Raw genomic sequence first — 27104 nt, forward strand, 5'->3', positions numbered from 1 at the left:
TTCTTCCCGATCTTTCTCCCTCATCTAATTTTCTCCAGGCTCTTTCAATTGGTACCTGGTCTTCTCTGCTTAGTACGTGACTCTTCTCCAGTCCTGCACGTCTTATCACTTCCTTATTAATATTATTGTTGTTCATGGAATTTTTGGCATTCTTTTCAGGCTCCGGGGAACGATATTGTGGGGCATTCAAAATACGAACCCAGGAGAGAGAGAGAGAGAGAGAGAGAGAGAGAGAGAGAGAGAGAGAGAGAGAGAGAGAGAGAGAGAGAGAGAGAGAGAGGTGGGATTCGAGTCACCTTCATCGCTTAATTAAACTGGCTATGATATTTTTTGCCTTCTCTAAGTGCGGCTTCCCGTTTTTCGTGGTTACTTATTACGTTTTTCTTCCGTCTCCTTTTCTGTGCATAATTACGTTCAAGAAAGAGGGAGTGGGTCAGGTGGCGGTGATGTGGTGTTAGGGGGTATCAGGTTACTTCATCATCATCATCATCATCATCATCATCATCATCATCATCATCATCATAATCATCATCATCATCAGCATCATTGTCATCATCATCAACACAAAATAAAAAATTCCACTACAGGACAAAAGATTATTAGCTTTTCTCAGAACTATGTGCATGTGAACTCTCTCTCTCTCTCTCTCTCTCTCTCTCTCTCTCTCTCTCTCTCTCTCTCTCTCTCTCTCTCTCTCTCTCTCTCTCTCTCTCAATGTGACATCCTTCTTTTCCTTCTCTCTTTTTTGTCTTTTTCTTTGTCTTAGCTCGTGGTCTAAATTCCATGGTGTGAAGATAAAAAAAGTGATAGATGGACATGAGGAGGAAGGGGAAGAAGGAAGAGTATGAGGAGGAGGAGGAGGAAGAGGAGGAGGAGGCTCTGAAAGGGATGGGTCGATGGCAGTGTTTGTGGGAAGAATTTACACAAGAAGGTGCCAGGTAGAGTGTCAGGTGTGAAAGGGTGGGGGAGAAGAGGATGTGAAGGGGAGGTAGAGCGAGTGAATAGGGGTGTGGGGGGTAAAGGAGGTGTTTTGGAGAGGAAAGGAGTAGGAATGCTAGATAGAAACGGGACTTCAGACTCCATCCTCCTCCTCCTCCTCCTCCTCCTCCTCCTCCTCTTCTTTAGGCAGGAAACGGAGGGAGAGAAAAAAAAAATACGATGGGAAAGGGGAAAGAAAGGAAGGTTTCCTCCATCGTGGCGCGTAACACGAGAGGACTTTCTAAATGACAAGGTAAACGTAGAAAGAAAATAAGAAAATAAGAAAAAAAATCTGTAGGAATAAATAGGTTTACTAGGCAATACGAGTAACCTATCTCTCTCTCTCTCTCTCTCTCTCTCTCTCTCTCTCTCTCTCTCTCTCTCTCTCTCTCTCTCTCTCTCTCTCTCTCCCCGACACGTGCCTTGCTTGTCAGAGTGGAGACAGCACGCATAGGTCACTTCTTTAGTCCGCCGTACAGTGTTGCTTTCAGTATTGGAGGCAAGGAAAGCGGTCTGGTGAGTTTCAGATGATTGCGCTGCCGCTGGTTCATCCTGTTGGTGGGGAGTGAGGCTTTGCAGTGACGGACTCTACTCATGGCCTGATCACTGGTAGTACAAAGCTATTAAAATGCAGTACAGTGAGTTTACGGCGGCGTCTTATGGAGTGATGGCATTAGATTAGTTAGTTAAAAGTTTAACTGCTAAACAGCTTTATTTTTTCCGGTACCTTCAGCAACTTTGTAAACGCCGGTTGATAGGGAAACAATAAGGAGATAATTTAATAGTACCCAGAGGTTGTTCGCTTCGCGAGTAAAAAATAAGACGAAAAGTAAAAAATAAATAAAACATGAAATACACAGTAGTAAACTCTTTAGAAAAAGGAAATCAATTTTGGCTCCTTGGAGAGTAATAAGAGAGAATTAAGTCAAAAATAAAAGATTTTTTTATTCCACAAGCTTGAAAAAACAGACAGAGACGTATGATAACAAAATAAATAAGGAGAAAAATTCTTAAAGATAAATCAATCAGTGTGTAGAGAGAGAGAGAGAGAGAGAGAGAGAGAGAGAGAGAGAGAGAGAGAGAGAGAGAGAGAGAGAGAGAGAGAGAGAGAAATGAGTTTCGTTATAGATAATTGAATTCTCAAGATGTTAGAAAGAAATAACAGGGGAGTCATAAGGACAAATCTTCAAAGATAAATACACACACACACACACACACACACACACACACACACACACACACACACACACACACACACACACACACTCATTTATACACACACAAAAAAAAGAAAACCAAAACCGCAATGAATAAAAAAAAAAAAAAAAAAAAAAAAACATGAGAGACGAATTTAACTAAAAGCGAAGGCAGTTTACTTAACGAGGTGTCTTGATTGTTTTTACTCCCAACCCTTTGGTGTCACGGAAGGTGCTAACTAACCCCTTTACTCCTACAATGCCAGAGCAAGAAGTGCGCTCCTGGGAGAAGGCCGTTGAATATAAGTGGATTAAGGCATAACACTAAGAATACTCATCAAATATCATGTATCAGAATATGAGGAATTAACTCTTTTACTGCTATGGCCGTCTCTCGTTAAGACCACAAGGGCATAAGGCAAGCTGCAAGAATCCATTAGTCCTACAGGTGGCAGTCCTTGCATGAATCATACCTGCCTTTACTTATCATCCCCATCTGAAAATTTGTGTGATGCTCTTCAGAAGCTCAATAATGACTCGGCACTAACGATTGAATTACTGAGTCTATTTCAATCATCTACCACTCATATCCGGGAGCTGATTCCTTTCTGTTTCTTTTTAAATAAATAATTTTACCAAGGTCGAATCCATTATTTCTTGTCCTATCGTGATCAATGTTTTGAGTGTTGTAAAATGAATTTGCCTGCATGGAAATACAGAAAAGGATTAAAATGTCTTTTCTAGATTACAGAACTATTTAGAAGACTATCATACAAATAGTAATATCCAGAAAGTGGTAGATGGTTACGGGAAAATGATTTAGCAGAGAAAGTTTCAAATATACAGTCTATTATATGTGAGAGTTGCAGGGAATGTTTTATTACGGACATTGTATAACTCACTGTTTTTTTTTTTTTTTTTTTAAGAGAGCACCGTGTAATTCAATAACTTAATTCAATATCTGCACAAATAAGAATATATGAAGGTACGTTTCTTTTTTTCATAACAAACCGTCACCCAACTGCTGACGTCATGTATGTATGTAGACAGGCTCTCTCTCTCTCTCTCTCTCTCTCTCTCTCTCTCTCTCTCTCTCTCTCTCTCTCTCTCTCTCTCTCTTTTAGCCAAACCAATGGAAAAATGACAAATTGCCTTACGAATAAAGGAAACTACTGACGAGATATTTTTCCCAACGTATGTCAAGGAGACTAAATTAATTGGCAAGGAACCTCCGCGGTGATAGATATAAACACACACACACACACACACACACACACACACACACACACACACACACACACACACCTTACATAAGCGAAACTCAAATCCAGTCAGAGGCCGAAAGTCAATATTATTTACGCCAATCACTTCACGCCCCACAGCCACACACGTGCCCCTCTTATCGTATCACGGAGGAATATTAAAAGCCTGAAATGATGGACGTTACTTTTGAACGCTCGTCCTCTTGTCCTCCTCCTTCTGACTGAGTAGTGAGGAAAGGATGTTTACTCGCTTTGGGTCCCGTGGTGGTTGACTGGTGAGGGTACAGCAAAGGTACAGCCATGTGGGTACGCTTACGGTAGTACGTGACGCAGGAGGCTGTAATACGATTTGGCTTTCATCCATCTACCTGCTTGCCTGCTTGCCTGCCTACACAGATAGAAAGAAAGATAGATCGATAGACAGTTCATTGACCACAACAAGCAATACAGTAATATTCAGTCCACATCACATGATATGACTAACACACACACACACACACACACACACACACACACAGAGAGAACTATGAATAAGGTGGATAAAGTCAGAAAACAGAATAACACGAGCTTGACTCTAACCCTGTTAACTACAACTTGGTAAATACAACTACAATGTATGCATCCCTCGTCACACACACACACACACACACACAGAGTCAAACACCAACGCTCCACTCTACTCGTAGCTGTCATGAACATTTTCGAACTCAGCTCAGATAACTCAAGATTTTCTCCACTGACATTGCGCGGTTACTTTGGCTATTGGGGTGTGTGGTGTGTGAGCCTTTCCTGGTCTGTATGAAGTCAAATCTCTTGCCGGGAAGGTAATATCTAACGAGCGATCAAGAGCATGGAGAACTGCGAGTATTAGGCTCTTATTCAGAAACGCTTTGCTCTCTCACCACGACTATTTTCAAAGGCCACAGAGATGGTTAGCCGTGTTCTCAAGACTGTTTCTTCTTTCGATAATGTAGAAATCTTGTTAATCTGGCACTGAACCCGTAAAAACACTTAAAAAAATTCGTGCAGCTTTAACTAAAGCCTTTTGAATAAAGCGGAGGTGCGGCCATAAGTGTTTCAGAATATGGTACACACACACATACACACACACACACACACACACACGCTCGCCCGGGTTCGAGTCCCGATCGCGGCGAGGCAAATGGGCGAGCCTCTTAATATGTGGCCCCTGTTCACCTAGTAGCAAGTAGGTACGGGATGTAACCCGAGGGGTTGTGGTCTCGCTGCCCCGGTGTGTGGTGTGTGAGTGGTCTCAGTCCTACCTGAAGATCGGTCAGTATGAGCTCTGAGCTCTTTCCGTAGGGGAACGACTGGCTGGGTGACCAGCAGACGACCGTAGGTGAGTTACACACATTTCACATAACATACTGAGGTGGCCGAGGGCAGAAGGAGGTGCGCAGGCCTTTGTGCCATTAGTACCGGACATTGTTTGCATCATAATTTAATCACTGTTACTCGCTGGTCACCCTCCTCTCCTGCCTTAACCCTATTCCTCCAACACCCACGGCTTCATGTAATTGGCAGAGACCGAGATATATGTGCATGTACACAATGGGCTCTGAAATAAATGTGTGTCACGTTTAAAATTCGTTTTCATGAACTCACTGGATAAAAAAAATTTGTTTGGGCAATTAAGGCATGGTATTGTTTTTGTCTGAGGAATGTTTTAAGGAGCTCGAGCTGAACTCTGTGTGAGTGAAGCTGCCGGGGCGTCCTCTTGATTGCCTCGGTCACTGCTTCTGTTTTGCAAGACACGATATGGCGAAGCAATACATATACTTCATTTAGTTAACTCGTTTATCATGCAAACTGAAACGCATTGCTGATCAAGGAACATACGTGTAATTAGATTGATAGAACGCCTACGCATGTAAAGAACAACTAAATATAAATTCACAATATTAGTATAAGAGCATAAGAAAATATAGTAAGCAGCAAGAAGCGGTCGGGTCTACACGTGGCATTCCTCGCATGAAACGTATCTTCACATTAATCTTTTGACTTCTGATGATAGTGTTGTTTACTTAATATGAGTAATCCCAGATGATTTATAGACTTAACTGACCGAAAACAAAATTACAAGCACAGAAATTATGCGCTACTTGATCCTCTCTGTTGATGTCTGTCTGTGTTCCTCTCTGTTGATGTCTGTGTTGCTCTCTGTTGATGTCTGTGTTCTCTGTTGATGTCTGTCTTTGTTCCTCTCTGTTGATGTCTGTGTTGCTCTCTGTTGATGTCTGTGTTCTTCAAAGTGTCCCGCTCACTCCTCTAACATGGGTCGGCAGGGGAGTGACTGACAACGCCCAAGTGCTGGCGAGACATTCGATTATATTACTTTGAGACGAACTCAGACTCAATTTCGATGCTCTTTGTTCCCATTTCTTTGATAAGCAAACAACTTTGGTGTCTGAGGTTGTGGCGAGATCCCATTCGATTATTTTATGTTCCTCCGAGATTAGGTTACGTAGATTGAGTTTCAGCGCTCTTTCTTTCCCATATCTTAGAGACGCAGGTAAGTTCGCTGTCTCCCTCGGGTGGGGGGATGTGGCCTCGTCTGCTGTAGGTAGTGGCAGCTGTGCGTGAGAGACCTCTCCTAGAAATTTACCTCTCAGCCTCACGCATAAAACCCAGTACCTAAAAACGGTTCCAGCCACTTCACTGAGCAGTACCTATTTGTATAATTTACAGGAACTAAAGCAGAAAATGCCCCTCGTCTGTATATTTTTCTCTCCCGTGGAGCACCTCAGAGGAGCTGGAGTATTAGGAAAGGACATCACTATTATCAAGACAATCGTGAGGCGTGAAATTTGAGAGAGAGAGAGAGAGAGAGAGAGAGAGAGAGAGAGAGAGAGAGAGAGAGAGAGAGAGAGAGAGAGAGAGAGAGAGAGAATCACAGTACCTGGTTAGTGGAAGTGATTACACCTCCTCCTCCTCCTCCTCCTCCTCCTCCTCCTCCTCCTCCTCTTCACGTGGCCTCGTGCAGTTCTTAATTCCTCTGTCTCTCCCACACACTAATTTCCGGAGACGGTTTTCCTGTGTGCGATTAGAAACCCTTGACACACACACACACACACACTCTCTCTCTCTCTCTCTCTCTCTCTCTCTCTCTCTCTCTCTCTCTCTCTCTCTCTCTCTGTATCTACTTGCATGATGTACGTATATTTCTTCATATTTATTTTACCACTTGTAATCCTTATCTCTTCTAGACTCCTTTTAGTAGTAGTAGTAGTAGTAGTAGTAGTAACAAAAAGTACGGATATGATGAAATATATTAAACTCACTTTTCCATCAACGAATTCTCCTTTTAAGACAAGAAAACGCCTTCAAACCATCCACTTCAATACACGAAGGGGATTTAGCTAGTAAGGTGGCAAGATTTTATTTTATTTACTTTTTTTTTTCTTTTTGTAACACCCTAAACTCACCCTTTCCATCTACAAGTATGTACTCAGTTTAATGTTACAAAATACTCTCCCCAACTCATCTTTAATATACGGAATATGGGGATATGTCTAGGAAAGTGGGGAAGGAGGCTATTTTAAACACTTTTGTTCCTTCCTGGAAACGTTTGAAAGTGTGGGAAGACTAAGGAGTGAGGTGGTGAGGGCCGGTGTGGAGAGGGAGGCCAGTGTGCTCATTAATCCTGAGGGAAAGAAAAGTATGGAGGGTTTGTTGAGGAAGGTGTGGAAGGTGTGAAGGCTGCATGGGCTGTGGTCATGAACATACCTCTTGGACATTCCCTGACCCCTTTCCCTTCCCACCCTCGCCTTGACAGTTTTCCCCAGTGGATAAATTTCTTTCTAGACATATTTCCCTGCGGGTATTTTTTCTATTATGAATATTTTCAATGGCATTGCTTTGTAGTTTTTTTTTTTCCCCAGCGTTGACATAACTCCTTTCCAGAGAGTTAAGCAAGCATAGCTTGCTACATCATAATAGATCCACGTCCCTTCCCGCGTGAGACTTGTGGACAATACTAGCTTCTTCCACAAAGGGAAGTATCACATAAGCAAAATTCTCAGGGCCAGTAATCACGATAGGACAAGAAATTGTGTGTTCAAGGTTGGTGAAGTTAGATGTAAAAAAGAGATAGGAAGGAATCGGTTCTCAAATAGAGCGATAGATGAATGGAATAGACTTATTAATCAAGTTGTTAGTACTGAATCATTAGGGAGCTTTAAAATAAGATTAGATAAATTAATGGGTGAGGATGATAGATGGAAATAGGTAGGTATATTTCACACAGGGGCTGCCACGTGTAAACCTGATGGCTTCTTGTAGCTTTTTCTTATTTCCTTATATTCTTATGGACTCAGGAGAGACATATTCCTACAAGTATCAGATAGAGACAAAACATTTCGTCTCCTCGACACCGGAAAAGATATTGCTTAAGCAGATGATCTGAACTAGGCACGCGATTACCACGGGGAAAAGTGGGAGCCTTGAGTACAGGAAAGTAGCTGATGAGTTGCTTGGGACTTGCTAGGTGGTGTAGGTTGGGCGCCGAACAATCCGGAGACTCGCCTCAGGACATGACTGCGATCTGGTAACGAAGTATGAAGTAACTGTATAATTTCTTTCCGCTCACATCGCCACCGCGCCCGGCAGCCATGCAGCAGCGCCGAAGGGTGCCACTTGAGCACCCAAACCGTGAAGTCTTATTGTGATCAGCGTGTTATTAACCGCCTTGGCCTGGTCTTATTGAATCAGAGAGAGAGAGAGAGAGAGAGAGAGAGAGAGAGAGAGAGAGAGAGAGAGAGAGAGAGAGAGAATTTTTACTCCTATGCCTTTGCTAGCGTCGACAAGAAAGACATAGAAATACGGAAATGTACAAGTATAAAAACATAGAAAATAAGTGAAGCTGCAGGTCTACACGTGGCACTCACCTTAGAATCACCCCCAATCACCAGCAGTTTCTATCCGTATATCCGTATCTCACAACAATAATGGAAGCAACCTAGTAGAAAGTACTGATTCTCTCCTCCTTCTCTGGCCGCCTCTGTGCCGCTGCCATTTATTTATTTATTTTTTCCACATTGAAGGAGGAACAATTCAAAGATTCCAGCACACGAGAAATGTCCTGTTTTGTGACACTTCTCGAATGTAAAGGGTGGTGTATGCGTGATTGTTTCTCACGTGACCAGCCTGTCCCTCCTCTCACTCTCTCTTCTGTTCTTCCACTCGTAGTTCCCTAGTAGTAGTAAATAGATAAACAGATATCCCCATCCTTGTTTAGATGGTCAAGTGGCGTCCTTTTCCACCATTTGGCGCTGCTCTTTGGCCGTCTAGCAAGTGGTTCATCCAAAACTATAGATGTTAAATGGTGTGTCATATTTTCAAGTGGGATTACGAGGATGGGAGATGCAGGATGTAATTGTTTTCCTTCCTCAAAGGGCGCATCATCAGTACAAAATCACTTGACTGTACCATTCTATCATCACTCCTATTGCCAACATCAGGTCATCGTCATCACCACACCAGAACAACACACCACCAGAGTGACCTGATATATCACCACCACCACCACCACATCACACCAGAACAACACCACGCTATCAGAACAGCACGATATTCACACCACCATCACCACATCAGCATCAACACCACTCTACTAGATCACCAGCACCATATACCCACCACCACCACCACCACGACTACCGCTGCCTGAATTGTGTTAAGCAAAGGCACCAACCATTAATCCGTGATGCTATTAGGCAATATCTAGAGTTACGCCACCCACGTATTGTCCGCCAATAGAACGTTTTGTAGCAATGCAGTATCACGTGACGCCAAAAATAGGACTTTGTTGTGAATGTGATTAGTTTTATGCTTTTGTTTATGAAGGCAATAAAGAGGCAAATAGTGTGTTCTTTTTACCTGTTTATTTACTTTTTTTCTTTTACTTATTTGATTCTCACCTGATTCTATTTACTCGTATGTGGTGATTGATGATTACATTATTATTATTATTATTGTTATTATTATTATTATTATTATTATTATTATTATTATTATTATTATTATTATTATTATTATTAATTATTATTTTCCTCTTAGATAACAGGTAATTAAAAAAAATAATTGTAGGAGAAAATATTGTTACAGCAAGTATAGGTAAATCGAAAAAGTGTGTTTTTTAATTATGTACATTTTATTTTAAAGTGGATTATGATTATTATCTATGCCGCGCTCCTGCGAACTTTTTGTTTTTTAACACAGGTCCGGACCTTTAGAAAAAAATAAATAAATAAAATAAAATAAAGGAAAAAAAAGGAAATAAATTATTCATCTAAAGTTACATATGATTAAGTCATGAAAAGTAGAAAAAAGAATGTTGATATAAAAGTATATATCAATCGGAAAATATTTTTTTTTGTTTTTGTGTTTTATTTTTTAAATGAAATATGATTTTTAACTATGCCGCACTCATGAGAACTCTAAATAATATTCTAATTATGTACAATTGTTCTTCTTTAAGTAAAGAACATATCCCAAATATCTGATAAAAAAATTTGGAATTGAAATTTTTTAACTTTTTGACTACAAAAAAATAAATAAAATAAATAAAATAATAATAATAATTTTTTTGGTAAAAAGTTTTCTTCTTACCCGACAAATAAATAGTAAAAGTAAAATTATTAGTAAATGAATAGTAAAAGAAAAATATTGATATAAAAAGTTTATATTAATCGAAAGTCGGTGTTTTTTTTTATTTTATTTTAAATTGAAATATTATTTTCTATGCCGCACTCCTAAGAACTCTAAATGATATTTTAAGTATGTACACCAAGAGAAAATAAATGAATAAATAAATAGATTAATTAATCAATTAATAATAATAATAATAATAAAAAAAAAGACTATGGGCCAAAGCAGGAATGTTTGAAAAGTGAAAGCTAGAGGAAAACTTAATGAGGGTCTGGAGGGAAACTGAAATAGAAAAGTACAGGACTGCTGGAGGGAAGACGGTACAATTAAGCAGACACTGGAGAATAAAAATAACAATATTGCAAGGCAGGAATACTGGAAAAGTAGAGTTTATAGGAGGAAGACTTATGAAGGGTGTGGAGGAGAGGAAAATAATAAAATAGAAGCTGGGGACAGGAAAGCAGACATTGATGAGTAAACTAAGTGATGCAAGGTAGGAATGTTTGAGAAGCAGAGGGAATAGGAGGAAAATAGGAGTTGCAAGTGTAGTCGATACCGGAATAGACGGTGTAGGAGTAGGATAACACTGCGTTGCAAGGTGGTAATATTTGAAAAATAGAGGGTATAGAATGAAAATTTATGCAGGGAAAGAGAACGGTGTAGGCATTAAGAGGAGGGAGAGGAGAACCCGGGAGGGAGGAGGCCATGACACTGATAAACACACCCGCTCCTTGCTAACGGCCGCCTCTTCTCGTAAATCTTGCTGCGTAACGTTTAAGGCAGTCGCCGGTCATGTCAGGTCACCGCTCGGAGCACATAAGTTAGTGGGACGTGGCAGTAGGCGTTCTCCAACCCCCCCCCCACCGGCCCCCGCCCAGCCCCCGCCCAGCCCCCGCCCTGCCACCGCCCCTAACTCCTCTCGCTCCTCACCTACTTGCGTCATTATATTCCTGATGTCGCGCAAGGAGGTGTCACAACCTCTCACACCTCGCTGGAATGTGTAATGAGGATGGTACTGAAAACGTGGAAGGGGAGAAAAGGATAGTGCTTTGTCTAGGCATGTATGTATGTATGTATGTATGTATGTATAAGTTTTTGTATGTATGAATATCTATGTATGTATGTTGTGAGTATGCATTCTCTCTCTCTCTCTCTCTCTCTCTCTCTCTCTCTCTCTCTCTCTCTCTCTCTCTCTCTAGTTTCAAGGTCTTGCATTGTTTACTACTACTACTGTGACTACTACTAAAGGGAGATTTTATGAATGTGGTATGAGGAAACGAATGAGATGGAAAGACAGGGTTCGAGAAAGAAGGAAAGAAAAAAAAAAGATGAAACGATGTATCCTAAGAAAGAAAGAAAGAAAGAAAGCGAGCAAAGGAAAAATGAGCAAGAATAAGGCGGGGACGACTGGCAGTGACGTGACGGCGGAGAGAGAGAGAGAGAGAGAGAGAGAGAGAGAGAGAGAGAGAGAGAGAGAGAGAGAGAGAGAAAGGAAGAGTGTCGTAAGTCGATTGAAAAACACCCACACCTAGCACCACTTTCCCAGCATGTCATGACTTGTATTGGTTGTCTCTCGCTTTACATAAATCCCCTCCCGGCGTGATCCCCAGATGAGAAGCGTCCTCTGGCTAAAAGAGCGAAAATTCTCCCCCCTCAGTAATGCATCGTTTCCATGTCAGTGGCGTAGCTCAGGGAGGGCGGCCCGATGCGTGTGTGTGTGCGTGCCTGTGCTTGTGACTCGAATTCGGTTCAGTGCTTCATGGTTGACGATCTCGAGTCTCCGTCAACAAGTCCTTCTCAAGATCAGAAGCAATCATGCGTTCACGTCTCTTGTTAGGCTCAAATTCCCAGGGTGTGAAAGCCAGGGTCACCTCTTACTTGCATCTTTGTTATTTAATTCCAGTTACCATTAGGAGGTTTTATGAAGACTAGGGATCAAATTTTGAAACACTTTTGTCCGCACATTTTCTGCTTCATGAAGGCTCCACTAGTTTAAGTGACGCGGGTTTTCAAGGGTGTTTTTGTGGTTCTAGTGACAGATTAACAAGATTTCTATATCATGAACGAGAGAAACACTTTTGAAAACCCGGCTAACCATCTCTGTGGCCTTTGAGAATAGTCCTGGTGAGAGAGCAAAGCGTTTCTAAATACGAGCCTAAGGTGAAACTTTTCTTCAGGGCCTTGTTGCAAGATGCCTTGTTCTCTCATTAAGAGCATTTTCAAAGGCTTGTGGTGTTATTATTAAATTGTTATATTAATAGTGCTTATTATTGAAGTCATCGTTAATTTCCATTGTCAAATAAAGATCCCTACCTGTTAACATATAAATATCCGATTTTTTTTTGTGTAAAGAAAAATTTACCGTTAAAAACAACAACAACAACAACAACAACAACATCAACAGCAACAACAGATAGATGAATAAAATAAATAGACAAAGTTTGCTTTTTACACTATCTGATAAGTGGTTTTCTTACGGCCAGCAGTGTCTCGCGTGACCGAACTGGTATCTAAATTTTGGAGGTCTTTCTTAAGCCAAAAATTAATTTCTACACACTACGGATGCAATGAATGAATAATCTAAGGTGGACACGTCTATCAGATGAATCTGTGACTGACAGCACACGGCACCACTGTTGTATGTCTTTGGGACACATTACGTGCCACACACACATAGAAAAAAGTTTCTGCCTCGCGACTAGCCAACCATGTACTTTTTTCTTTTTCTTTTTTCTCTCCCCCTCCTTTTTTTTTTTTTTAGCTAGTTTCGGGTCGTTTTTAATGGACAAGACATGTAAATAAGTACAGAGAAGCAACTGTTTGTCGTGTGTGAGAACCATGTTTATTTATACTCGATAGAAAGAGAACACGAACGTATTTGTGGGACGGGACGTGTTCAAGAAATTGTTAATTTTTCAGAAAATTGATGGAATAAATTGACGAAAAGGTGCTGGTGTGACGAAGCCTTTGCTCTCTAAAAATATATATATATAACATCAAAGACGCCATTACTAAGCAAAACCAATAGGAGAAAATGAGTAATAGATTGGCTACATGATTGGAAAAGCCACTCCTCATAAGTGATGCGTCATGTGTAGCTTGACTCAACACGCGAATATTATTTCACCGCCCTTGTTGAAGCTCATTCCCTATTTTCTCTCAGATCACTGGCAGCACTCTCAGGGAGGCTGGTGGTCTTCTAGGGCTAGTGAACCCCATATTTTGCACCATGTCCATGGACGGTCGATATGCGGTCATTGAAAACAGTGGTAAAAGACAAATTTGCTGTCTAAGAAATCAGGCCGATGTGAGACCTCAACTCGTTTCCTTTAATGAGTTACAATTTTATAAAGAGTAATTTTTTAATTTTTTTTATTAACCTTAGTAAAGTATAGCAATTATTTCACATAATTTTGTTATGTTACCGTTCATGTTAAACACAGGCTGGCATACTGGCTACATTCCTTCCAGTAAACACTACGTGCACTTAAACTGACTGACCCGAAGGCAGCCACACAGCAAGCAAGGAACGTGGTTGACACGTGGAGGCTGACCAATGAAAACAAACTGTCGCTCTTCAGGAATAGACCACCAATAAATTAATCTGTTTATGTTGGTGGGGTGTTGTTTTGTAGTCGTGGGTGATAGTTACTGATCTCGTAAACTTGTCATTAGTTCGGAATTTCTGAGATCTTATCACAAATCCTCCTCTTGTTCTCGGCTACAGTTCACTCCACATGTGTGATGCCACAGTCTACATTTAACAGTGTCCCTTGATAGAGTTACTGCAGGGAGTTTGAATTCTAATTTTTTATCATATTAGTGAATAGTATAGGGCTGCTGTCGGGGGGCGCCTTCCATCAGCCTTTTCGGTGTTCACAGGGCGAGGCAGTTACCATTACCAAACTCTTTGCTCGCAGTAATGATCTGCTAATTGTTTTCCAGAAGACTCGGACAAGCAGAAATAATGAGCAAAAAATAGTGTTTTTGCCAGCCCTCTGAAATAGCAGACACATGAACTTCGGTGACGTCATGAGCCATCGTAAGGATGTTTCTTTTGTTTAACATTTAGCATTTAAAACATAAGTAGAAGAAAAAGATGCAGGCAGGTTTAAGAATTCCGTCCGTAATCTTATCTTACACCTTATGCCCAGCGATAGGCAGAATAATGCACTGAAATACAATGAACTGTAGATACGTAATTACCTTAGCGTCTAGTGATGGGAAGCCCGGCCCGTTCAGACCTGCAGCAGTAGGGAGGCGGCGGCAAAGGAAGGTGACAATCAACATGGTAATGAAGGCAGCAGCATGCGGCTGTGCAGGAGGTAGAGGCTCACTACGGAGGATTAGGTAACTGTTAGGAAAGACAGATCTTGGGTGTGGACCGCTCTAAATTGTTGTGTGAGGGTGGTTATGGTGATGGTGGTGGTGGTGGGTGACGGTGCATGAGGAGGGGGGAGGAGGAGTTGATAGAAGAAAAGAAGAGGACGCCAAACACTAATTAAATTAACAACAAAAAAAAATAAAAGAGGAAGAAGGAAATAAAAGGAAGAAGAGGAAGAACAACAACAACAACAACAACAACAACAACAACAAACAAACAGCCAAACACAAGTGAATTTAACATAACAAAAAAAAAAGAAAGAGAAGAAGAAGAAGAAGAAGAAAAAAGAAAAAGAAAAAGAAGAAGAAGAAGGATGAAGATTTTGCAATTAAGCTGGAAAAAGAAGGATGTTGCTAGACTGACAATGACATGAATATCAACGAAAAGAACGAAAAAGAAAAAAGAAGCAAAACGAATATAGGTGGAATAAAAACAGAGCTAGAGAGGAGAGAGAGAGAGAGAGAGAGAGAGAGAGAGAGGAGAGAGAGAGAGAGAGAGGAGAGAGAGAGAGAGAGAGAGAGAGAGAGAGAGAGAGAGGCATATGAACTGGAGATAACTCAGTATTTGTTTATGACATCAGCTTCTGTATAACTGGGCATATTTCTTGGAGGAGCAGGAAATACGAGTGGCTGGTGAGAAGTCATGGTGTCAAGTCTCACACACTGGTAAACTCTGGAACCCCCGGCCTGCTTTTGTATTTGCCCTACCTACACCATGAGCTCTTACAAAAGGGAGGTTTGAAGACATTTTCCTCTTATTCTGGGTAATCTTATCTGTTGTACTCTATGGGAACTGGTACCTTCAGTGTTTTTTTTATTTTATCATTTTTTTCCAGCCGTTCTTACATAAAAATAAAATCATAACTGGACAGCACGCACGCACAGACACACACACACACACACACACACACACACACACACACACACACACACACACACACACACACACACACACATCTCGTTTCATCTCCTGCCACCACACAGCCGCGGCAGGACTCACCACGCCACCACGAGCTATCTAAATATCCTGCAAGCTCACCGCCCTTTACTTAACAATAGTTCAACCAAATTTTAGCAAGTACAAGTTTCCCTCAAACTAGAAAAAAAAAAAAAGTAAAAAGCAAAAAGCAAAAAAAAAAAAATATATATATATATAGTTGAGATGTTCTGAAATCTGATAATTTATTAAGTCAGTCAGGTATAAAAAAATGCTAAATAATTAGTTTTACGTTAGCTGACTCTGATGACACTGAAATATACTTTCATAATAGGCTCTGTCATGAACACACATAATTACTCTTAAGTACTATTAAAAAAAAAAAAAGGTTGAATATATTGTTATTCATTTAGCACACACACACACACACACACACACACACACACACAGACACAGGGAGAGAGAGAGAGAGAGAGAGAGAGAGAGAGAGAGAGGAGAGAGAGAGAGAGAGAGAGAGAGAGAGAGAGAGAGAGAGAGAGTGTGTGTGTGCGTGTGTCATAGGAACAAATTCAAACATAAACTGATATAAATAATGATAGGTAAAAGCTATCACGTATCATATATCCGGCTGCAATACCCTAATTAGTATGGAATTCAACATCAGTCAATCCTGTACCATCCTCCTTAAGAATTTGATCTCGAAGACAATAATGTGTTTAGCTTCTCTATTTCAGTCTCATGGTTTCATTTCAATTATACGTATCCAGTGGACGAGAATGATGAACACGTCTGTTGCACACGAAGAAGAAAACCATAGCTTGCTTCGTTCATTCCTCCGCAGCAGTCATACCGTTTCATGAACATTGTGCGTACGTCTACTTTACTCTTAGAGGGTGGAGAAGAAAAGAGAAGGCGGATCTTAGCTATAGATTTTTATATAAGAAAAGTTATGTCAGGGTTTCTCTCTCTCTCTCTCTCTCTCTCTCTCTCTCTCTCTCTCTCTCTCTCTCTCCTCTCTCTCTCTCTCTCTCTCTCTCTCTCTCTCTCTCCTGTATCATCATACTTTTATTCTTCAGTATAACTTTTTTTTTTTGTGTTAATTATATGGCATTATAATTTCTTGATTTCGTATATTGTAATCGTTTCTCAGTAACTTTGCCTGAAACGCTATTTGGTTCAGAAAGGCAAAACTGCAGGATGTGTCTTGAAAACCCTGCACTACTTATATCAATCACGTACAAATACTAGTAATAAATGCTTAAAATGTTTCAGTGTAGTGTTTCTCTCTCTCTCCTCTCTCTCTCTCTCTCTCTCTCTCTCTCTCTCTCTCTCTCTCTCTCTCTCTCTCTCTCTTGTTGATAGAGTTACTTAAAAAAAAAAATGTTGAGTAATTAGACTGTCGCTGACGTAGATTTACAGCATGAACTAATACGTGGTAACGAGTAAGAGCAGCTCATTATGTTCCACGTGTCAGTTTTAGGCTAATGGTCTCCTCGTTAAGTTTATTATTATTATTATTATTATTATTATTATTATTATTATTATTATTATTATTATTATTTTTATTATTATTATTATTAACAACATGTGACCAAAAAATAAAGACGGTAACTTGCTTAACGGAGGCATTATGATGAAAAAGTAAATAGCAACTCTGACAGTCCTTATTTGTTAGCTGCACTAATTGCCGGATTAACGAGCATGCTAATGATGATAGTAGTTGTTGTAGTAGTAGTAGTAGTAGTAGCATGCTGTGGACAAAATATATCATGTATCTCTATAACCAGACCTTTTAATCAGTACACTTTGCAATGCACTGTACCAAGAAATCTCCACGTACAGTTGAAATATAAAGTTGAATAATTTGCTTCCCTACGTCTGGGTGAGCAATGCGTTAGCCAGCCTGGTGCACTCCGCGGCAAGGAATGAGCCAGTGAGTGCCTCTGAGCAACAAACACCCGAACGGTCAACAACCGAGTCGTTTCTCCCGCGTAAGAACCACCGCCACACCATTTTCAAGACAAGGGAATACATTTTCTTCCCGGCATCATGTATTTTTTTCCTCTCCTCTCTCCGAACCTAAAACACACACACACACACAAACACACACACATAGTTTGTAGTAGTAGTAGTAGTAGTAGTAGTAGTAGTGGTGGTGGTAGTAGGATTGTCTAAAGTAATCACTGTTTAAACACACACACACACACACACACACACACACACACAGAAAACCTGGTAAGGAATGAGGCGAAAGACAATGGTGTTGAGGAAGGAGATTACAGTCAGCGGGAGACTTGCGGCGGGCCATTAAAGGCGGCGGAGTGGCGGAGAAACAGACCAGCAGCGCCTCAATTTGCGGGAGGGAGGGAGAGAATCCATGGGCAGAGGGGACGCTTAGGGCTGAAGTACATGGCGCGCATGCTTGTGAATCTGAGTGGCCAGGCATACTTACATTTTTTTTTTTTTTGTACAAGTTTGGCGCCCTTTAGTCTTTTATACCAAAAGTGAGGATTTCTTTTTTTTTGCAGTGACAGGATTCCAGTGATTCGAGTCTTCGTTATCATGATTCTCACTAGTAACGTTGTAGGGTTCGTGTTTCCAGTGTTGCCAGCACCTCAAGCCGGTTTTTTCCTCCCTTAAGGTCAGTTTTTCAACGCTTAATGTTATTTTCTTCTTCACCTATACATACTTAGAGCTTCATTTATGTATCCATAGTCATTGATTGCCAAGTTACTATTCTGTTTATTTATTTTACTTACAATTCTTAAAGAGATTTTAAAATATACAATAAAACAGTTCCTGAAGGGGTTCACGTCTAGACACCTCCAATGCGCGCCTTAAATTGATTACTACTCTGTCGCGTCTCTGAGGCGCGAGAGTGTGAACTGTTGGAACGTTTCATTTCTCAACCAATGGTCTGACTGGAGCTTAATGACGTAATGTTTCGTAACTGTGATATGACGAAAACAGCTTATCCACAATCAGTGTTTCTTATTTTATGATTTGAATAATTAGAAAACCTGCTAGTTGTTATGTTCACGGAGAGCCGTATCAGATCAGCATCTTGCCAAGGCTTGCTTCATTTTTCAAGCGGCGGGCTGGGCGTGGCGCTGTAACGGCTCAGGGGTTTAGAGGACAGACCTGGCTTCCGGGGTGCGAGATGCTAGACCGTGGTGACTTTAATTAAGGCACGAAACCACAGACCGCGAGATGAAGAGGAAGGTAAAATGATAAGACGTGGGCTTGGGACGGTCCCAGGGAGGCTGTGTGTGTGTGTGTGTGTATGTGTGTGTGTGTGTGTGTGTGTGTGTGTATGTGTGTGTGTGTGTGTGTGTGTGTGTTAGCTCTTTAATATAAACGTTCTTTTTTTTTGTTTATCAGTTGTTCTTTATAATCAAATGTTTGTATGTCCATGTACTGTACACTTCCCCCTACCTCATTTTCTTTTTTCTGTTAATTTCCAGTGCAGTGAGATGATTTGGTGAAGCCTCGGGATTGACAAGTAAGTTATTCAAAATATGCTGATTAAGTGACAAAGTAAAAGTAAGTACAGGAACTGCATTGTGGTGACATATCCCTTTTCAAGTCGGCTATGTACAAAATAGCAAAGTGGATAAATCAGCAACAAAATAAAACGCGAAAAAATAAAATGTAAAGTGAAATAAAAAAAAAATCTGGTTCATCCATAAACAACACCGGAGCTTACACAAATTACAAGAGGATTTGCTGCAGAGAGGATAATAAAGCAGACTCTAGTGATGAGTTAACTTGGTGACGAGTTAACATTCCTGCCACTGCACCACGTGACACCATTAACTCGATCACTGCTGGGCATTCACGTCACTCCTCGCCGACCTGCTACATAACCCTAAAACGGAGCAGAACAGATAGCGAGTCTCTCTAAATCAAACAGAACTCAGGCCCTTGAAAAGACTCCTCCCTGAGCCTGTATTTGTAAAGTTAATGGGGTATGGTGAAAGAACAGCGACAGTGGAGGAGAAGCAGAAGGTCGTGGTTCCCTTGTTAGCCGCTGTATTACGTGTGGTGTCACCTTATCTTGTTCATACCAAATAACTACATTTCTAAGAGGGGTTCTGGACTTTCTGTTTATGTGAGACTTTCTGAGGGAAGTGTGAGGACATGATATTTACGAAGAGAGGAATGCGGACGTAATATGTTAAGTCTAGAGGCAGAATGAGGTGGTAATGTGCATAAAGAATAAGGGCAAGAAAGATCAGGGATTTATAGAAGACATACTGTACACGGATAATAGCGGTGGTTGTTTATCAGAGTGTTTTGTGAATAAGAGGAAGCAAAAATACAGTAAGCTCTGTTAGGAGGAGGATGGAATGAATGGCAAAGAGGAAGACTATAGATTATTTGAAATTTTAGGAGGGATAAATGATTTTTCTATCGTCAAGGAAGGAATAAGGAGAAATTTCTGTAACTTAGGAGAGGCAAAGACGACTCAAGTTCCATAAAAGAGAGAAAGAAGTAAAGGATACAGGAAGAAACCTGAAGAAAATTTAAACTTTTTAACGAAATAATTACTGTCACAAATGGAAAGATCAGGAAAAAATGCAATAACTAGGTTGATACAAGGTTATGAGACGAGGAACACACACACACACACACACACACACACACACACACACACACACACACACACACACACACACACACACACACACACACACACACACACACTCACACACACACACGGCTATTGAAGTTTATCTTGGTGAAAATATTTTTAAACAATAATTAACATGCAATAAATTTTCCTTCATCACGCATATTAGACGCATCATTAGGCCTACCTGAGAGAGAGAGAGGAGAGAGAGAGAGAGAGAGAGAGAGAGAGAGAGAGAGAGAGGAGAGAGAGAGAGAGAGAGAGAGAGAGAGAGAGAGAGAGAGAGAGAGTACAAGTGTGTGTTGTTAATAAGTGAAGATGTTAATATTTTGTTTCTAAGTTACCATTAGGTGGGTCTTGTAGCTGCCAGTGTTTGTTGTTGTTGTTGCATCATCATAATTTTTTATTATCTTGTTGTTATTGTTGTTGTTGTTGTTGTTGTTGTTGTTGTTGTTGTTGTTGTTGTTGTTGTTATTGTTGTTGTTCATGTTCTTCATGTTGTTGTGGTCGTCGTCGTTGTCTTGTTGTTGTTGTTGTTCCTCATGTTCCTCCCAGTGTTTCACCCCTTGGATACAGTCAGTCGCCTCGTCATAGTCTCAGTCCACTCAAGCATAATAAAGGCGCGCTGGTCTGGTCCGAGGCGTGCTTGTATCTGTCTGTCCTCATTCACCACCGTCACGCTCCAACACATCCCCGCCCACCCACCGCATTGTGTAAGGCAGCAGGGGACTGATTCCTGCTCTTTAACACTTGCTATCACCCGAACACTTTTCACCTTATCATCGTGGAGTACCCTAATTAATGTAGTTCTTTTCATCTACTTGTCATCATGGGATTACTGCACGAAGGGAGATGGAGAGGAGGTAGTTTTGATATTCTGCCCCTCCGTTCTTAGTTTTGGCTGTATGGAGTAAACCGGCGCTTATTCTGTCTATCTTAGTAGAAAAGTGATCAGCTTATAGTTAAACAGTACTTTACCATACAGTTTTGACTCATTGTTGGTTCTTATTCCATATGTGTTTTTTTCTTCTTTTTTTTCTTCCTCGACAAGCCCTACACTATGCTGCACCACTCAGCTAAAGGCTCCTCGTTGAACTTCATACACGTATCTATTTTTTACAGAAATTTCGTAACGTTCATCACACACACGTAGTTAGCCACTCGTACTAACACTTTCTCACCCCCACCAACACTCAGTCACTCACTCCCCTCTCTTTCCTTCACGTGGGAGGCCACCACCACCGCCAGCAAGGACGGTAGTAAGGTGCAATCATCTCTGCAGGTAACACTATAAGAACCTTTTTATCAACATCAACGGTATCACCTTTTACAACTACTCCAGCACAGAACAAATGTTTCCTAGACTTTTTCTACTCATCTTTCTTTATTCCGTTGTATTTCATGCCGTGTTCGCTAAACTTACTTTATCTTTCCGTCTAGTTGAGCCTTTTCCAGGGCTGTGCGTGTTCTTAGCCGTCGTGCATGCTGTCTCTTATTCCCGCAAGAAGTGGTGAGACGTTCGGAAAGGTGCAATACTCTCTATCCGCGAACTGACAGCAACAGAACGCAACGCAACATGATAGTCAGAAGCCGCGTCTCGTTCTCTCCCTCTCCCTCTTGGCCGCCTTCATCCTGAAATATGACAAAGAATAAAACCTTTGTGTGGAGTATTCAGCAGAGAGAGAGAGAGAGAGAGAGAGAGAGAGAGAGAGAGAGAGAGAGAGAGAGAGAGAGAGAGAGAGAGAGAGAGAGAGAGAGAGAGAGAGAGAGAGAGAGAGAGAGAGAGAGAGAGAGAGAGAGAGAGAGAGAGGGAGGACTATAGATATATTTGTGTAAATTAATTACCCTTACACCCACACCCACACGCCCTCCTCCCTCCAATTCTAACCCCTATCCACAAACTCTCCCCACCTCCCCCGCCCCATCTAACCCTATTCACGCACACACACATACGAACGCACACCCCTACACACTGACAAAAAAAATAACATTGGTAATAGTAAAATAATGTGCCATGACACTTAATCTAGCCGAAAACAAAGAGGGGGAAAATGGCAATGGTACAGTACAGACTAATTATTTACGTACTTCGCTTGTAATTTAAATACTACACAGCCGAAAAATGACCAACAAAACATTTTCCCGGCTTACTTTCATGCTTAGCGTTATTAAGTCGCGGTTACTGTGACGATTACCAGTACATTTTGTTTACGTAACTTAAATATACATTTTCTGCAGTGTTGAGCCATTTACTGTTTCAGATAATTTCCGAACTGCAGAAACTCGCATATTCTTTTTAGAGAACAGCGTAAGTAAAGATTTTTTTTTTTTTTTTTATGTAAGAGGCACTGGGCAAGGTTATCAAAATTTATGTAAAAAAGATCCTCTGAGGTGCCAGTCCCCAAAAAAAGAAGAGTCAAAGGGATTAACCAAGATTACAATGTGTCTTGAGGCCTTCCTCTTGAGAGAAAACATATAGATTACAAAAAAAAAAAAGAAAAGATATAAATTTTAAAAAGATACAACTGTCCATACTATAAAGAACAAAGATAATGAATTAAAAATAAATAAATAAATAAAGCTACAGAAGCCGTCAAGCCTACACGCGGCAGTCCCTACACGAAGCATACATAGTTATATCCACTTATCATCCTCATCTATGAATTTATCCAATCCTCTTTTAAATCTCCCTAATGCCTAGTGAGTGATACATCCACTCAACTCCCAAACAACCTGTGTAGTACCAGCACTGTAATGGTATATCAGGTATTTCTCTCAGACACCAGACTATAGTTTTTAATCCCTTGGTAGTGAATGAAAAGACAACCATCACACCTTTTCTTCTGTTTCTCCCTGCGCAGCTCCTGTCAAAATAACCAGTTTCTTGCGTCGCGTTCTTTATGCCTGTCACAACAAAATAGATTAAACCCACGCCTGGGGAGGGAGGCATAAACTTTTATCCCCCCTCTCTCTCTCTCTCTCTCTCTCTCTCTCTCTCTCTCTCTCTCTCTCTCTCTCTCTCTCTCTCTCTATCCGTGTAGCTTTCAAAACAACGCCCATTAAAAAGAAAAAAAAAAAAAAAAAAAAAAAAAAAAACAAAGAGAATACTTGAAGGTGATAAACGTGCCATGTCAGCTAATGTTGTTGAAGGGCAGATAAAACGTACAGCGGCACCCTCGTGTATTTTTAACAGTAAATGATTAAAACAAGTCGTGTAGTTAGAGTGGTCCTGACTCACGGCATACATTAGTAGATCGTAGCGTGCAAGAGCAGCACATTATGTTCTCCTGTGTGCCAGCGAGACAGCTTTGTTGATGCTGTTCTGGACGTTAAAATGAAGAATAACTGAATGTGCCAGATGTAGCTCTCGCTTGAATCTCCGTAGTGCGTGTTGTGTTGTGGGGTTACGTACAGCGCTTTCCGAGTGCTAGTGGTGATTTCCTGGTGTTTTTTCTTTCTTTTGTTTTGGGATATTCTGCGGAAGGCATTACGTGTCATCTGGTTATTTTGTAGAATTCTTCCCTTACATGTGCATTTTTTTTTTTTCCTTTTTTTCTCATGCTTTCCTGAGCTCATGCTCATTGCACATCATTTTGTATTCTCTAGAATTCTTCTCTTTTGCGTAGGTCCGCTCCTATTTCCTATCTGCGAAAAAAAGGAGCAAACATTAAATGATGAGAAGTCATTATGCCATATGAATTCATACATGAACATCTTACTACAGTGATTCAATAATAGCAGTATAACATGGCCTTAACAGAGCTAAGATCACACACTCAAAAAAAGTATCGTGAGTATGATACAAGCTGACACCAAGGACTGACCTTTTGATAATAGGCTACTCAGTTTGGTATCCTTGCATGTGTTTAGTACAGCTGCACATGCATGAAACAAGTGAACGGCACTCGTAAATGAAGCAATATGATCTGAGCTGCCACAGTAACGCTTCGTGAAACACAGGCTAGAACACTACCAATCTTGCAGAGACGATCGGGTTATTCATTGTTAAACTTGCCGAATCACACTGTAACGATACTTTTTTTGAGTGTGTACACTCGTTCAGAAAACTATCTTCAGGATTTTTGTTCATCATCCTATTCGACACAACCAACGATGATATTCGAAAAATAGTGCGGGAGTTTCAGAAATGTTGGTAAGCCTGCTAATCCAGTATGATTACGATTTGGATTACGGATACGTGTGACATACCTTGTCAGTACTACTTTCTTTATTGACAGATACATCTCCATGCACGAGTATCAACCCTTCCAAAAAATCCTGTATCGTTACTTTCGCAATCATCGGTCATCTGAATATAGTTTTCTGAACGAATGTATCTTGTATGATCAACAGTCATCTAACATCAGGCAAATCTGAGGTCTACACTGGCGACATGTGGCAGCTCGATGCGTGACTTCATGCCCAGTAGCAGGAGGAATTTACTCGTGAGTAATTAGAGGAATAGTGCATTGTGTTCTATGTGTGCCTTGACTGGGTAGACTTTACTTCTACCAAGTGCGTCTTGAGCGAGTGATATGAATGTGGGTAGGCTTTTAAGGGAGCGTGAGATGGCAGCCCGCGCCAGATACCCGCTGCTGAGTGCTGAGTGAGTTAATGCGATGGAAACCGCTAGTTTTGGATGGAACGATAATGATGTGAGTGTGTGAAAGAATGAAGTGCATGTCAATATGGCAGAACATTGCAGTGGCAAGTAATCTGCTGTCATAGTTTTATTCACACAAGGAGAAACAATCTCCAAGGGTTATGGTGTGTCGAGGCTTGAGTGAAACAATTAATGAACTCAAGTCCTCTGTTAGTATGCCAGGGTGACATCCAAGGAATCTCCTGTCTTAAGCTTTCTTGGTGACATCTTTGCAAGATATACAAAATGATGCACGTAGACTCGTAAGATTTAACTTTTTTCTATTGGTTTTCTGTAACTTGATGCGAAATAGTGGTTAGTAATGTATAGAAGTTGTAAGATTAGATGAAGAAAGAATATTATACTGTAGATGTTAAGACAGGTAGTATTTCTCCTTCAGTTCATTTTTGTTGGATTTTGGATGGAAAAAATTGTTAAAAAGTAATCAGGTGACAACATAATCGTGTGTGTGTGTGTGTGTGTGTGTGTGTGTAAGCAGGAAATCCTCCCTTTTCAATCACTTTCATGCATTTTACGTAACAAGGGGCTCGGCGATAGCACCAGTTAGTGTTATTAGATGAGCTGACAACGTGTCCAATGTAATTATTATGAAGAACATGTAACACCTGACAATTACATGATCCTGACACTATACAAGTTCCCATGTTTGCCCACAGATCACTGCACAGGATATGGGGCACGCTATGCTCCATGTTCCGAGGTCTCCAGGCTGTGGGCGAAAACCAGCGTTGGGTATGGCGAACACCCGTGGAGAGGTAAGTTGATCTGAAGTGTTTTTATCTCTCTTCCTACAACCCGTTTCATAAAAATAATTTCAGGAAGGTAGGAATAGTAAGCAATATGAATTAATACTTGGCCTTATTGTTAAGTAATGTTTACTCGTGCACTGTCAGCCAGAAACCAAGGTGAATGTAATTGCATTAAACTTTTCTGTGAAGTAGAAAACACATTCTGTCTGTTATATATTTGTGTTGTTACCTGAATATATTATTGAGATTACGTATTAATGAGACTGCATCACTAAATTGAGCACAAAATTAGCGCCAGGTTTTTGAGTTTTTATACTCTCAGTTGTTCGTATTTCTCCAGACTGCAAGTGTTGCTTACAGATTGCACAAAATACAGAAAAATAACACAATATTATCACGTAGGTAAAGCAAAATAGATAAATACATAAAATAAAGCGAAATGAAATATGTACATAAACATCATCATTGTCGTATAATAATAATAATAATTATTAAGAAGAAGAAGAAGAAGGAGAAGAAGCAGAAGAAGAAGAAGAAGAAGAAGAAGAAGAAGAAGAAGAAGAAGAAGAAGAAGAAGAAATGGAATGTTTCGTTGTTTTTTTTTTTTTTTCGCTCATGCCAAAGTATTACTACTCAAATACTACTGACAATATTGAATTATGAGTTAACCTTTTAGGCACAAAATTAATAGATGGAAAAGTACACATATTTTATGAACTGATAAAAAAAAAGAATGAATATTTTTTTCTTTCTCTAAATACTTAACTTGCAATATGAATTAGAATTAACCTTTATTTATTTATTTTTATTTATTTATTTTTTTCTCCGTCGTTCGTAGTACAGTGTCCACAAAGTTGTGAGGTGCCATCACAACCAGCGCCACAAGGAATCGCGTGGATAGCGAGGCGTCTTCATGAGGGAAAGCACGAATTTGAGGAAGTCAGTGGTGGTGGTGTGTGTCCACTTTTGTGACGGCTCCCCTCTGACGGATCTGAGAAGAACGACGGAAACATGTAGGTTAGGAGGATTCATGATCGGGGTGCGGACGTCGTCTACATTTTGACTTCTGTTTCTTGACGGATACTTAGTCTAAAATAAACTCCTTGCCTGCTTCTGTATTTCCTCCTTCCTATGACTTGAACTCTTTCCAGAGGGAGGTTTCAAGAAGCTCATACTTCAATTCTGGATGACACTTTTGACCTTCCTTGTGGGACTGGCACCTCAGTGGGCCTTTATTTATTGTTCTTTTTGTTGTTCTTGGCCAGTGTCCCTCTTCCGTAATAAAAAAAGAAAATTTACTAAATACGTCTGTGCGTTACGTCCCTTGAGGAGCGGCGGGCAGAGCGGCCTTGCCCATCCTCACCAGGTCTCGCTAAGCAGTAAGGTTGACGTTGCCGGTCCAGGTGTGGCATACTTCACACCACTCAATATTTCATGCTTCTTTCGTGAACACCTCTATTCTAAGCTCCAAGAGAATGGTCCTCATGACTGTATGGCGGCCCAACGTGAAGAATGGAGCCTGTAAGTTAATTCCATGTCGCACGGTGTGTAAAGTGACGCATTCCAAGCTGCCATTTCCGGGGAGTTAGGGAAAGGAAAATAATGCAAAATGATACGTTCTAACACATTACATG

The 27104-nt window shown here is 40.6% G+C and overlaps 1 protein-coding gene and 1 long non-coding RNA gene across 3 annotated transcripts; one reads left to right on the forward strand and one right to left on the reverse strand.

The window, feature by feature from the left end:
* Nucleotides 1–464: 464 nt before the first annotated feature.
* Nucleotides 465–20768, reverse strand: LOC135111289 (E3 ubiquitin-protein ligase RNF34-like). Its single transcript, XM_064024526.1, has 7 exons — nt 20764–20768; nt 19465–19546; nt 14312–14419; nt 10970–11120; nt 7024–7100; nt 5560–5694; nt 465–581 (listed from the first exon to the last, which is right to left on the reverse strand). Exons 1-7 carry the CDS (start codon nt 20766–20768, stop codon nt 465–467), a joined length of 675 nt encoding a protein of 224 aa, XP_063880596.1.
* A 3470-nt stretch (nt 20769–24238) lies between these two features.
* LOC135111115 (uncharacterized) lies at nt 24239–26581 on the forward strand. 2 transcript variants are annotated; one of them, XR_010273560.1, is made up of 3 exons: nt 24239–24503; nt 25378–25476; nt 26309–26581. It is a non-coding gene; the product is annotated as an uncharacterized LOC135111115 (long non-coding RNA). The 2 variants fall into 2 exon arrangements; XR_010273559.1 differs by lacking the exon at nt 24239–24503 and adding an exon at nt 24516–24664.
* Nucleotides 26582–27104: the final 523 nt, after the last annotated feature.

This window comes from Scylla paramamosain, chromosome 21, assembly GCF_035594125.1.
Source record: "Scylla paramamosain isolate STU-SP2022 chromosome 21, ASM3559412v1, whole genome shotgun sequence".
Lineage (NCBI taxonomy): Eukaryota > Metazoa > Arthropoda > Malacostraca > Decapoda > Portunidae > Scylla > Scylla paramamosain.